At 35.8% G+C, this 14,814-nt stretch overlaps 1 protein-coding gene and 1 long non-coding RNA gene across 2 annotated transcripts; both read left to right on the top strand.

Annotated features, from left to right (window-relative positions):
- Positions 1-9,326: 9,326 nt before the first annotated feature.
- LOC136805376 (uncharacterized) lies at positions 9,327-10,051 on the top strand. The gene is made up of 3 exons (XR_010846386.1): positions 9,327-9,347; positions 9,659-9,727; positions 9,910-10,051. It is a non-coding gene; the product is annotated as an uncharacterized lncRNA (long non-coding RNA).
- A 61-nt stretch (positions 10,052-10,112) lies between these two features.
- LOC136805558 (uncharacterized) lies at positions 10,113-14,575 on the top strand (the record flags this gene model as incomplete). The annotated part of the gene is made up of 10 exons (XM_067062128.1): positions 10,113-10,290; positions 10,412-10,510; positions 11,045-11,289; positions 11,639-11,817; positions 12,156-12,252; positions 12,493-12,822; positions 13,385-13,502; positions 13,771-13,862; positions 14,077-14,200; positions 14,445-14,575. Coding segments are annotated over exons 1-10 (1,593 nt in total), but the record flags the coding sequence as incomplete, so codon positions are not given.
- Between the last annotated feature and the right edge of the window lie 239 nt (positions 14,576-14,814).

The raw sequence follows: 14,814 nt of genomic DNA, 5'->3' as shown, positions 1-14,814 counted from the left end.
TTTTACCGGGAAACGCTTTCAATTTTATCCTGTAACCAACTCCATTGCCTTTTTAACAAGTATGGATTCGACCTACTGGCTGCACAAAAATTTAGAGAAATTTTGCAGGAAAAGGCTGGGAAAAATTTCAGAAGTTGAATATCCAGCCATCTTTCACACAAGGCAGCAGAAGGCATTCACAACCTCTAAACTCAACATTTTTTGTGTTTTAAAGAAATCTAATCTTCTTGTATTGTTCTGTTTTACAATCAAACTTGAAAGTGAGTCCTTATACGTATTTAAGATTTGAACTTGCAAACCTAAAAAAACTTGGTGAAAAGGGGTGTGAATATTTTATGCCTTACATGTGAAAGATGACTGGATTGACAGTTTCTATTGATGAATTTCAAAATCCTTCTGTCAAAAGTTTCATTTTTTAGGTTTCTTACACAGCTTCCCCTTTTCTCATAGTTTCCTCCTTTTCATTTTTGGAAAGCGTATCCCAATCAGGATACATTTTGTTAAAAGTTTTTCCCCTATGGAATGCATATCCCAATCATGTAAAAGTGCCTCATTGTTCATGATTCTAGATTTAAAAAAGAACAATAAAAACAAAATTTAAAAATTCATTAGGGGTAATAAAGGCAATAAAGGAAGTGGTTTTATTAATTTCATAATCTTTGTAGCCAAACTTATCAATCTTCACTTTTTCAAGTTTTAACCTTTACTGCAGTTAAACTTTTATATGATTTAACCTTAATTCATAGTATATAAGTATATACCTTTTTATATAGTTTTCATTATTGTTATCTAATTACACTTTGCCACTTCATTAAAAATACAGGAATTATTCATGGCCATTCTTTTGAGATTTCTCAATTGTAAACAATGCTCGTAATTTCATTATCTTATATCATAATTTTTACAAAATGTTATAGGACCCATTATTGGTTCATTATTTTGAAAAACATATTTATGAAGTAAAACCAGTAAAGCTAAGTTCTGTTTGCAATCCTCTACTCTACCACTTATCCTCTACCCCCACTTTCTCATATCCGTATTTTGTTTCGAAACTGATTTAATGAAAAGTGAACTATAAAAGGAAAGAAAATGTAGTAAATATGTCAACTATCTTAGATTTTAAGTACTTTAATGTCAGAAAATTTCGCGTACAGAAAATTTCGCGAATGACCCCTCAATTCGCAAAATTAAATGGTTGCGAAAAAATATATTTTAGCTGATTCGCGAAGATTAATTCATACTTTTTCACAAAATAAACATGAAAACAGTATTTTAGCTAATTTTCATTACTTTTGTTTTGAAAAATGCAACTTCGCGAAAATTGATTCTCGCAAAATTAATTAATCTTACTGATTAACTTAAATCCCTGAATAAATTATCATTTTTGTAGATCTAATAACACTTTTTGTGTCTCATACATTTTTATGTCTCAAACTTCCCAATCGTCAAATTAAATCCACGCAAAAATTATAAAATTCATCATTCGTCAAATTAGATTGAATCGAATATCTTATTAGGGAAAAAAATGTCGGGGGTTTAATTAGTCGGGTTTTTTATTCGTCGGGGGAAGTTTCGTCACTTAGAGGCATTTTCGTTACTCCCCCCCCCCGACCAAATTTTAAAATTCGTCACTTTTCCCCGACTTAACTTACAATTTACTCACTTTCACCCGACTAAAATGTCGAAATGAATTGGTTTCCTTCATTAGCTTGAAAAAAGATTTTGTAATTCGACGGTAAAAGTACTTATTTCTGTAATTCAGGGTGTAAAAGTTTGGAATTAATTTTTAGTCGGAGTATAAAATTTTGGGGGAAAGAATCGGTTTTTTCCCCGATAAGGTACATGGGCGAAGAGAGTCGGAATCCTAGACATTGCCGCACATCCATTAAAAATGTACCTAATTTTTTGAACCCCTTTCCCCAACAGCATAAACCCTTCGTGCTCTGAGAAGAATAACCAACATTCTAATCATTTGTAACTATTATAGGGTTGAAAAATACTTGGTTAACGAGAATAAATCAATGCAAATCTATGGTTATTAAAATACCTTAATATGAGATATTCGGGATGTGACGGCTAATGGTCAAATTCCGAAATTCTCCCCGTAGAGACTGATTTTATATGTATTGACCCATTAAGTGCCACTGGCATCGTATGAGATCGGCCGATTTTTTTCGGTCCCACCGGTAGGTCTGGACCTAGGAGCGTTGCGACCCAATTTGTCGCTTTCGACTTAGTTTTTATTCGGGCGGGGTCAAAAAACAGGGCGGCATGGGTCGCGACGCTCCTAGGTCCAGACCTACCGGTGGGACCGAAAAAAATCGGCCGATCTCATATGATGCCAGTGGCACTTAATGGGTTAAACGCGAAAATTTTTTAATCAAAGTTCAAAAATTGAGCTCAGAATTCAAATTTTTGTTTAACCCTCCTTAACTTCAAATTTTCAAATATTTTCTGACTTCAAATGCGTGTACACGCCCCAACTAAGAAAAATTTGTCGCTTTCGGCTTAGTTTTTTATTCGGACGGGGTAAAAAAACAGGGCGGCATGGGTCACAGTGCTCCTAGACCTACCGGTACAGGACCGAAAAAATCCAGTGACGACACTTAATGGGTTAAAGACAGCTATTTGTACTAATTCGAGTAAATGAAAACCCATTTTGAGGATCAATTTGACCGAAATTCTCCCCGTAGACTGATCTTCTATGTGCGAGATGGCTATTTGTACCAATTCGAGTAAATGATAACCCATTTTCAAAAATTTCATTTTCAGGATCAATTTGAACGAAATTCTCTCCGCAGACTGATTCTATGTGCGAGACGGCTATTTGTACCAATTCGAGTAAATGATAACCCATTTTCAAAAATTTCATTTTCAGGATCAATTTGAACGAAATTCTCTCCGCAGACTGATCTTCTATGTGCGAGACGGCTATTTGTACCAATTCGAGTAAATGATAACCCATTTTCAAAAATTTCATTTTCAGGATCAATTTGAACGAAATTCTCTCCGCAGACTGATCTTCTATGTGCGAGACGGCTATTTGTACCAATTCGAGTAAATGATAACCCATTTTCAAAAATTTTATTTTGAGGATCAATTTGAACGAAATTCTCTCCGCAGACTTATCTTCTATGTGTGAGACGGCTATTTGTACCAATTCGAGTAAATGATAACCCATTTTCAAAAATTTCATTTTCAGGATCAATTTGAACGAAATTCTCTCCGCAGACTGATCTTCTATGTGCGAGACGGCTATTTGTACCAATTCGAGTAAATGATAACCCATTTTCAAAAATTTTATTTTGAGGATCAATTTGACCGAAATTTTCTCCACAGACTGATCTTCTATTTATTAGATATTATGTGTACCAATTCGAGTACCGTATTTCCTCCAATAAGCGCCGTCCTCCAATAAGCGCCGCACTTAAAAATTAAATTTCGATATAAGCGCCGCCCTCTAATAAGCGCCGCCCTCCAATAAGCGCCGCACTTCCAAATGCGGCGCTTGTTAGAAAATGTTGGTGTTGATTGTAATGATAACATTGAAGTTATTGGTGTTTCTCGATAATGACGTTGTAGAAACCGACAATGTGACGTGTTTTTCGACTGAATTTATAGTGTCAAAATCAGTTTTTAGCCGATATTTTGAGATAGACTTATTTTAGATTAGACTGGCACGCCAGTCGGGCTAGAACGGTATCACGCGGGAGAAGTGAGCGTAGGAGTTAGGTAAGCGTAGGAAAAGAATTTGTCGGCGGCAAGGGCTGAAAGCCCGACTGGAGCGAAACCCCAGGAAGGAAAAAACGGCTAAGCTGAAGCCCCAATCTTACAACGCCAGATTTCGGCGTTGTAGAAATGAATGAACTTTGAGAAATTCGTGAAATGAGAAATGAAAACTTCCGTCAAAGTCGCAGATCGTGTTGTTTTGATTTTTTGGGGAGTGAGTAATTGGAAGAAAAATGGCTGACTTCTAATGGAAATTTTTATTTCAAAAGATGTTTTGTTTCTTGTTTCTTATTTGAAAAAAGAAACATCTTATATTGTTTGGCTCATTTTTGGTTGTTTTTTGTTTTGATTTGAGAGGCAAGAGAAGATGGAAAATCTTGTAACATCAGTTATCAGAACTTGTTGACTTGTTATCTTTTCCTATTCATAACTCATTCAATTTTAGGGATGGAGTATTCAGATTGCAAACACTATGGACTGTGAGATTATTTTTTTTTCATTTCAGCTTTCTTTTTCCTAGGTTTACATGTGGTAATCAAAGGGATAACCCAGGTACAGTAGCTAACAATTATTTATAAGACTTTTTTAATTTTCCAGGACTCACAAGTCAAATGTTCTTTATCAAAAATATATGGTTGTTGGAGACTACTACACGACACTGACACAATGTCGTATGTATTGGAAGTGCTACAAACTTTTGTGAATATCTACCTGGTTATCCCTTTGTTTTGAGTTGAATACGTACCGTATCTATCCCTATGATGAAATTACACAGTTTTGAGTAGAAATAAAGTTATGGTAAAGCAGCACTGACAAATTTCTCCAAAAAATATTTTCTTTCAAATTATGAAATATTAAAAGTCTTCTTACAACATTTAAAAATGATTAAATTTTTTCCCCATGCTTATGTTTTATTCAATTCTAGTATTTTTTCCAAAACTTATATGCTTACATAGTGGGAAATTTATCAGAATTTATGGAGAATATTAAGAATTCTCAGTTTGACAACAAAAATTTCTCAAATGTACTGTACTATAACTTTAAAAATTTACATATTTTTAAATTGCCAGATTAGTATGGCAAGAAAACTCTAAAAAAAATTAGCCATAAATCTTCAAGTGTGAAGTTGATTTTATAGTACACATACTTACAATCTACAGAAAAATGGGTGATGTCACATGTTCAACAACTCATTTTTTCCACAGCTCACTTGTTCAACAAATTCTTGTCAAATGGGATGTCGAACAAGTAGGTTGTGGAACAAATGGGTGCCAAAATGATCGACAACCCAATTGATTGACAATCAACTTGTTCGACAATCTATATAGTTGTTCGAGAAAAGAGTGTTGAACAAGTGGTTGTCGAACAACCATGCAGACGAGCAAATGGGTGTCGAAATAATAACTGTCAAACAACTGGTCTAACAAATGTATACTGTCGAACAAGTGGGATTTCCCCAAAATTATAGTTGTACGTATATGAAAATTTGTCAGAATTTATATTACGGTGAAAATTCAGAATTCTCAGTTTGACAACAAAAATTTCTTGAATAGGTCATTTTAATTTACATAATTACATTAAATTGTGTTACTGTTGTATTCATAAAAAAGAGTGTTGGAGAGGTTCACTTAGCCACAATGAGACTAGAGTAATCAAGTTCCTTAACAAGTAGTCTGTAAGTACTAAAATGAAAAAGCAAAAAGCCTCAAAAACACAACATATACCACCAACCTGCATAGGGAAAACTGAATAATCCTTGTACACTTTTGATGATTGTAGAAAACTGAAGCTAAATTGCAAATACTTACTTCTAAGAATGTATGAATAACAAAAACAACTAAGATGTAAAAGTTTCAAAACTTGAAAAGTGGCTCATCCTTTTACCACCCAAACTTCAAAAGAAAGTGGTCTGTCGGCTTTTCTCCCTCCAAAATTTAGGAAAGCACTCCCCCGTTCTCACAACTTCCAAAATGAAGCCGTGGCAGAATGTTCTAGTCTGTTAATCAGCAGCCTCTCACCAACTTTTGCTCGCTCTCCTACGCAGCTCCTATTTTAGCAAACGCCCGCCGCCTTTATGTTCCCGCCCTCTGACATGATTAATTAACAGACTAGTTTGCTAGTCTAATTTTAGATTTATGGCCCAGCACTTTTCGAAATCCCCTCATTAATACGTTTCTTTAAAGCCATAAACGACTTTGTAAATGGGATGCGGTGGGCGTCACGCAAAATATGTTTGAGACTTGCCTAAACTGACCCGAGTAATACCAAAGCTGTAGAATGAAAAATCACCCATCTCAAAAAGTAAAATCCATGATTCAACCAAATTTTTGGAATGTAGAAGTACTTTACAAAAAAAATTTCAAATTTCGAAATAAGCGCCGCCCTCTAATAAGCGCCGCACCTAAAATCAGGAAAATTTAATAAGCGCCGCAGGAAATACGGTAAATAAAGACTCTTTTAAGAAAAATTATTTTGAGGATTGTTAGACGGCTATTAATTCGAGTAAGTGAAAACCTATTTTCAAAAAATTTATTTTGAGGATCAATTTGTCCGAAATTCTCTCCGCAGACTGGATCTTCTATGCATTAGACCACTAATGAAATGAAAAGAACTTTTAAATATCTTTCCAAATTTCATACCAAATTGTTTCACTCTCAAAAAGCAGCCAGAAATCGACCCGTGTTTTCATGAAATACATGAACTGTCATGAACGCCGAAAGTTCATGTAATTCATGAAGATCCGAGGTTCGATTTTCATTCATATCATGAAAATTGGGTCGATAAGCTCATATTTTAAATTACGTAATGTTAAATTGATGTAGGCGCTTCATTGGTTAATAATATTTATGATGCGAGCGGAAGTGAACGCGTATCACATGTATGTGGAAGGGCTCATTTTATACTGGAATTTACTGTTATTGGGGCTCTTCTTTTTCATGTTTTGCAGGCTAATTAAACAAATCAAGAATATATAGATGGAAAGTAAGTAAGTAAACAATATCTTATATCTAGACACTACTTTTATTTGCTTGGTTTGGACTTCAGGTTTTCAGCGAGTCAGTGGATCTGCATGTTAAACAAGCCAATCGGTTGGATGGTCACTCCAATACTCAGGCACTTGGTTTTGGCTGGTCGGTGGGTCGGTCGGTCGTTCATTGTTCGTTCAGTCCTTGGTCAGTCCTTTGGTCAGTCGGTCCTTCGGTTGGTGGGTTCCTTTGTTCAGTCAACCATTCAGTCGGCCGGTCCTTCGGTTGGTTGGTCAGTCGGTCAGTCGTTCTACTGTTTGTTCGGTCGGTCGATCTTTCAGTTGTTCCTTCGGTCAGTCGTTCCTTCAATCGGTCGTTCCTTTAATTCTTCAGCCGTTTGGTCAGTCCTTCAGTCGGTCGGTCGGTCAGTCGTTCCTCTGGTTGTTCTTTCGTTCAGTCGGTCCTTCTGTTGGTCCTTCGTCAGTCGGTTGTTCGTTCAGTTGGTCGGTCGGTGGTCAGTCCTTTGGTCAGTCCTTTGGTCAGTCGGTCCTTCGGTTGGCAGTTACATCAAAATGCCTCGAAAATGTCAATATGAAAATTGCGTAATCAGAGAACGTATGTCTCGCTCATTATAAAAAGGCCGAGACAAACTTTCAATAATTGGATTGTAACATCGAGTTAAGTCTCTTTTGTTAAGTCACCAGGGGGTAAATAAAACAGACCTTGATACATTTATCGTTCGTTTCAACTTGACCATTTGTTTAAAACTCAGCCTCCTAAATATTTGGGGTAGGTAAAATATGTACAAAGAAATTCATACTTTTCCAACCCGGCCAATCTTTAAAAACGAAGCGAACTATAAAATGTAATTACCCTTTCCAAATAAACCTCTTCGGTGGCGAGCGTAGTCTACTCTGACGTAATTGTAAAATTTATGTAATGGGAGTTTGACATAGTAATGTAATGTTGTTTGGGGAATTATGAAGTTCTCTGGGATTTTGATTGCATTTATTCAGGTTGATTTTTTATGACTTCTAATGGTACTTTTTCTAACGAGTTTGATTACTCTGTTCTCACACTTATGTCTTTTTTTTTCGCGTCCTTTTCCGTGATTACTTTTATTTATATTTTTAAAGACAGGTAAGAAGGCATATTGATGTAACTGGTTGGTGGGTTCCTTCGGTCAGTCGGCCTGTCCTTCGGTTGGTTGGTCAGTCGGTTAGTCATTCCTCTGATCGTTTGTTCGTTCATTCGGTCGTTCTTTCAGTCGTTCCTTTGGTCGGTCTGTTGGTCTGTCAGTCGGTCGGTCGGTCGGTCGGTCGGTCGGCCGGTCGGTCGGTTGGTCCTTCTGGTCGGTTGGTCCTTTGGTCGAATGGTCCTTTGGTCGGTCGGTCCTTCTGGTCGGTTGGTCCTTTGGTCGGTTGGTCCTTTGGTCGGTTGGTCCTTCGGGTGGGTGGGTCCTTCTGGTCGGTTGGTCCTTTGGTCGGTTGGTCTTTTGGTTGGTTGGTACTTCGTTCGGTCGGTCCTTTGGTCGGACGGTCCTTTGGTCGGACGGTCCTTCAGTCGGACGGTCCTTCAGTCGGACGGTCGGTCTATTTATGGTTGGTCGTTGAAGACACTGAGCTGGCAGATAGGTAGTATCAGGGTATCGATTGGTCTAGGACACAGTGACTGGCATGTCAGTGGGACGAGCGGTGCCCCGGACAAGCACTCAGTAGGGTGGGCACTCAGACACTTGGTCTCAGCAGTCTGGTCGGGCTCTTGGTTGGGCATATCTTTTAGTTGATCGGTTGGGCTCTCTATTCGTAGGCCTGATACAAGGCCAGTCTGGAGCTCACCCACCGCTCTTGCTTCAGACCTGCCAATGCTCATGGTTTAGCCGTAAGGCTCACAATTTTAGATAAAATCTCCAGGTCTCATGGTTGCCATAATGTTTTCCAGCTTTTCTACTAATCATATAAATCGGCACTTTACTTAGCCTACTATTTTGAATATGGAAGACTTGTTTTTATTTACAGGGACTCCGTATCTAAATAAACACTATAATTATTGATTGGAGACAAGTATGTATGCATATTTTGATGTTTTTTATGGTGAAACTTGAGTTAACATGTTTCGATTCACTTACCTTTTTCTTATCTTTTCATTAGACATCATTATTAATAATTTTATGGTTGTTGTTCATTTTGGTTACCTTTGATGATGGAGAATCAAAATGTTGACCCTGCAAATCAAGAGAAAGGTTTGTTTCTCAAATATCCTTTACTTCACATGCATTTTATAAATATAAATTCAGATATTATTAAAATAATACTGTTTTCATTTTAAAAGTACTAAAAGCTGGGCACTTTTTGGCATTAGCACAAAAATACCATTATCTTCGATTTTTTCCGTGTATTTAAAAATATTACATTCTAGAAAATCTTTCAAGAAAGAAGAAAAGAGATGCGGCTCTTAAAACTCTTAATGAGCTTTCAAAGAGAGCAACCAAGCAAGAAGAAGCACTAGAAAAACTTCAAAACCTATCAAAGAAGCCAAAGAAAGAATCAAGGCGTAACAAGAATAGAACGATCACTTTTAAAACCGATTCTTCTGGTAACAGGACTTACCCATACGGTGGTAGCAAACGACCAAAGAATAAAAAAGACACAAGTAAATTCATTTTCTTGATATTTTTATTGTCTGACAATCATTACTTTAATAAATCATTATAAATTTTTACCTGTCCTCTAATCTATGTATCGTCATAACTGTACATCCAAAGAAATAATTCTCCAAAGATTAAAAATGAAACAATAGAGAAAATATGCTTGCATTTAGGGTTGTTTTTTGTTTACAAAATAATGTACAAACACGCTCAGATGAATGTTGTTAGAATGTCTCATCAACAACTGACTTCAGTTCATTTGAAGAATGATGTTTTCATGTTTTTTTTAATGTTACTATTTATTTTGTATTCATAGCTTCTAACGTCAACAGTTTTCAAGACACTTTTGCATCTGAGAATGAAGAAGATACCGTACCATACGAAGGTATAGAAATTATATTACATAAATTATAGGTTTGATAATAATAACAGTGAAGTAGACAAAACAATTATTTGCAATAATTAGGTTTTTAATAAACCGATTTTAATCAAGAATATATTTAACTGTTGGGCTATTTTTGCGCCCTCATTACAAAAAGTTTGAGTTCAATCCTTCTCTTGTTTTAGAAGCTACTACAACTAATCAAAGACTCTTGGACGTTCTTAACATAAAGCTTCTTTCAAAACACAAAAAGAAGAAGAAGAACAACAGCAAGAGCTGGAGCCAACGAGTGAACGCTTTAGAAGAGAAGTGGGAAGAATACAGAGAGGAGATATTTACAGCCGTTGTGAGAAGCTATAACTTTGATGGAATCTGCCAGTCGTGCAAGATGAATGAAATTGCAGTCAAATGCGACGAGTGCTTTACAAAAATGCTTTGCAATCAATGTGACAAACAAATACATGAAACATTGACATTGCATAATCGGACTTCTATCATCGATGGTTATAAACGTATACTGATGCCGTCTGAATTGGTCGAAGAGAATGATGTGTCAAATAAGGGCTGTATGTCATCAAACAAATTAATTCTTTTAACTAAAGTAGATACACATATTAACTATACAACTACTCACTTGAGTCTTCTCTAATGAATTTATGAATTTTTATGATTTATCATCATTTACAGGTCCAACTGTGCCATTGATGCCTACTAATTGTCAATCGTGCAATAGCAGCAAAGTCGAGAGGCTACCAGGTGATTGTGTGGCTGTTGTAACACTTTCAGGTAAGTAAATATTAGTTTCAGATCCTAATATAACATTCATAACAGAACTTAAAGTGAACGATTGCTGATAAGAAAGAAGTGTTTGCGCAGTCATTTATTATATCCCCAAAAAGCATCTTCAACTTTGACCAAAGAATGCTTATCAAAAAATCAATAGATTCATGTTTTCATAGAAGATAATTTGCACACAGCTATCAAAAAGGACATATGATTCACAACGAAAAACACGGGAAAAGATCTCTTTTGAGATGAAAACATTAGAAATTATTTTATTCATCGTCAGTCTTGTTTTTTTGGGGGTTTCCACTTTCATGAAATTCGTTTACAGTTTACAGTCTTCTTTATTAATTGATGTAAGTCAAAACCACGTTCGCTTTTTGAATCGAATTCGAAGAAGCCAATCCGTTTCCACGCTGACGTCAGCCAGCGTAAGTTTCATTGTATACCATGGAAGTGCCACCTGGGGTCCCCTATTTATCGCTGCAGTATTTCTTTAACCAACCCTGCATAAGATTAACGTTACATTTTTTTCAGGCAAGTATTACCTCCATCTCTTCTCATTGAAATGTGAAGATTGCCAGACGACCACCAATCCTTTCACTTTGGACAGTGTCATAGAATCAGGATTTTGGCCAAGTTCCCCAGTTAAATTCAGTTATCTTTTTAAAGTGGGTGTTTTTCGATTTTGGGACACACTGCGAAAAAATGCTCCTGGAACATCGGAAGCAGCATTTGTCGAAGTGTTGAATACAATGAGGGCATTTCACGGAAGAGAAAATGTAATTTCTTTCATTAACTAATTTTTGAATTTTAATATAAACATCCCTTTTTCTGGTGTTGATTTATTTAATTGGAATATCTATTTAAGCTGTTTTGTTATAGTTGAAACACGCCTGTCTCAGTTACCCAATTTTAGGACTTTTTTGATGGGATGAGCTTTCTTCTCACTTGGGAAAATGTTTTGCCAATTTTTACGTTGGGAAACAGTATACCAGGTTTTTCCTATAGGAATAAATTAGGAAATATTTTTTTATAAATACTGGTATGGAGTTTTGCAATGATTGTAATGCTATCTTTACCAAAAACTGATTTTTAATTTTACTATTGAGATTTATTTTCATTTTATAGATGGGAAAAATAACCCCTACGATTTTCTCGACGTCATTTAAAGAATGGTGTTTTTGTCAGCATCAAATCGAAAGAATCCAAAAGAAGAATTGGATGCAGTGTCCCTCGTGCACTTTCGACCAGCATTCTTGTCACGTGGATGGGAATTGTAAACTTTATCGCTACCGCAGTTCTAGGAGGTTCTTATACATCGATTTAAGTTTTCGAATCATTTCTACAATGAATAAGCTATTTGGTGTATATTTCTTTCGAATTAGATCATTTTACTCACTCTTATGTACTTGATTGTAGGGGGGTTCGACACTCCGGTAGCAAATTCATAAAATGGGGGGTCGTAATTAAGGGATATCTGAGTGATTTTAGTGATTTTTTCTAGGAAAATGAAGTCATTATAAAGTGATTTTGGGGTTTAAAAAATCGATAAAATGGAAAATTACCCCCCCCCCCACCTACAGTTAAGCACAGAAGAGTAGCACAGTAATTTTATAATTTTAATGCTGAATTTCGAATTTTTCAGACGCACAAGAAAGGAATTTTACAATGGTTTGTTCATTGCTGAAGACAAGAAAGTTGGAAGTTTTATCAATGAAATATACAAAGGCAAATTTGGAAAGGTGAATCACTTTGTCATCACAAGATAGTAAAACTAAAAATATTTGAGTTATTCTTTAACAAGATGTCTTTTACGTATATATGTTTTCGCGAGCCTTTAAAATAAAATGAATCTAGCTCCAAAACTGTCTTTTTTTAAGTCATAACAATTCAAAATACACATTCAAATAATGCACACAGCTAGCCAGCAACCATTTACCTTTTTCGACGATCAACTGATAAAACGTTCTTAACACGTTTAGGTGGAAGCAGATTACATTTGTGGTGGAAAATGGAACGCTGCAAGAAACAACGCACGCAAATATAAATCCCTTGACACAACTGGGCTTGAAGTGATGTCATGCCGCCATCAGCTTGGGCAAAGAGCTCTTAATATGAAGCAAGGGGAATTATACGGATACCCATTATACCTGATAAAGGAGCACATCAACACAAGAGATATCAAGTTCGTTTTTGCTGACGTGATGTGCAAGCTATCGAAGTTTATCCAACGCGTTGATGCCGAAACAGCCAAAGCTTTCAAAGGAGCTTTGTCTGTGATGCACGCCAAAGGCCACGGAATAGACTGTCAAGTATTTATTCATTTAGATGATTTAAGCTAGCATCCTTAACTGACTCTTGGTTCTATTCCATTTAAGCGTACAAACTTTCGCGAGCAGAAATTTCGCGAGGTCGAAAATTCGCGAAATTTATGACATTTACTTTCGCGAATTTGAGGAAAAAATATTTTTCGCGAGCATAATCTTTCGCGAATAGGGTGATGAAAATTATTAAACTTTTCACACGGAAAATAGCCTAAAAGTGACAAATGCTTCTTGATTTCGATTAAAAACTGGTATTACATGACTTCAAATGGTCTTTTAAGGCATGCAAATGCAAAATTACAACTTTTTATTTTGATTTCGAATTTTACAGATTTTCAACTTTTTAAACAATTTTTCGCGAGCATAAACTTTCGCGAATCGCCTTGTTCAGAATTTTCAAAGACATTTACTTTCGCGAAAAAGGCCAAAATTCGCGAAAATAAATAATGAATAAGAAAATGAAATAATCTTTACCATAAATTTTGAATGTCCATCGAGAAAGGAAATGAAAAACTCAAATTGAACTCGATTATTTTCATATATTTCTCAGTTTTTATGGGATGGACAGTGGATTGACGGTACTGGACGTTCAACCGGTGAAGAGACGGAGCAGGTCTTCAGTTTTTTGTCAAGATTTTGCAATACTACAAAGTATCAAAAACCCGAAAGTAAGTGTCGTATAAAACATCAATAGCGCTTAATGATTTAAGCAATTATAGAGGTCTTGCACATTTCGCTAAGTAATTTCCGTCTTTATGGGGTAAAACATTCGATTTCGTAGAGGTGATCCCTAATCCGAAATCGAACGTTTTACTCCATAATGGTGGAAATTACGTAACTTAACAAATGATGAATTTGTTCTCCAATTGTTAATCATGGGAGTGCTTTCATTTTGGAGAATTAGTCCTTTATCGTTCAAAACCCAATTTCTTTTAGATCGAGAGGAGACTTTGACGGAAATGATACTTCACTGGAATCGAAAGAAAGTCGAAAACCTCGCTCGTTACTTAGTCAAAAAGTATAATACAGTGAGTGAACTCTTTTAATATCTTCTTCATCCAAAAATTCTTAACTTCACTTAGAAAATGAAAAGTTTGTTTGTGTGTCTTTCCACCAAGTTACGGATCCCTGCCCTAGAGCTGATTAAAATTTGAGGGACTTCAGACGAGTTTTTGCGCCAAAACAGTCAAGTTTGATTGGAAAATCCGTGAAGGAGTATTTTTTTTTTTTTTTTTTTTTTAGGTTAAACAGGACCAACTCAAATATCAAACCGAAATTGAGAAAGCATTGAACAAAGTCGAAATGATTCCAGAGTCAGTTGATTTTGAAATGATAAAACGAGAAATAAGAGACATTGCTGCCAAAAGTAAATTATTAACTTTCTTAAACTTTTGCTTCCATTTAAAAGATTTTTAAAATGGGCTCTTGCTCAATCTAGAATTTTTCCTAAATATTTTCTCCCAATATCGAAATACCTCCTGCGCCAATGCATTGACATTCATTATTATTGGCTATAAGTAAACTTGACAATAATTTACAACGTTTGGTCTTCATTTTGTTGTGAAGTTATGTATTATTTTTTATTCACGTTACAAAAAACTTAATTTCAGTTGCTGTCCCCACGAACTTTCAACTTTCGACATACGAGAAAAGTGTTCTGCTTTATCAGGACATGAAGACAGAGCTTTACGACAATGATGAATTTCTTGATTTGAGAAAGAGTTGTCCTGTGCTACCTGATCTCTCACCATTGAATATTCCGTTGTTGATGAAGTCAAAAGCTGAAAAGATCAAGCTACTACGAGAATTAATCAAGTGCGACACAGATCATGCCATTAGCAATTTGTTGTCATTTCTAACTGTGGGATATCGAAGATTGATGGAATCCACATACTTTGAAAAAGTGCACCACCTCTCTAGAGTTGAGAGGCTTGCAGGTTAGTGTGTTTCATTTAAAAAGAATAGTGATAAGTAGTAGTT

The sequence above is a fragment of the Clytia hemisphaerica genome, unplaced genomic scaffold (genome assembly GCF_902728285.1).
Source record: "Clytia hemisphaerica strain Z4C2 unplaced genomic scaffold, Clytia hemisphaerica genome assembly, whole genome shotgun sequence".
In the NCBI taxonomy this organism is placed as follows: domain Eukaryota; kingdom Metazoa; phylum Cnidaria; class Hydrozoa; order Leptothecata; family Clytiidae; genus Clytia; species Clytia hemisphaerica.
Note: the sequence above shows the minus strand (reverse complement) of the source record. Positions and strands in the feature narration are given on the sequence as shown.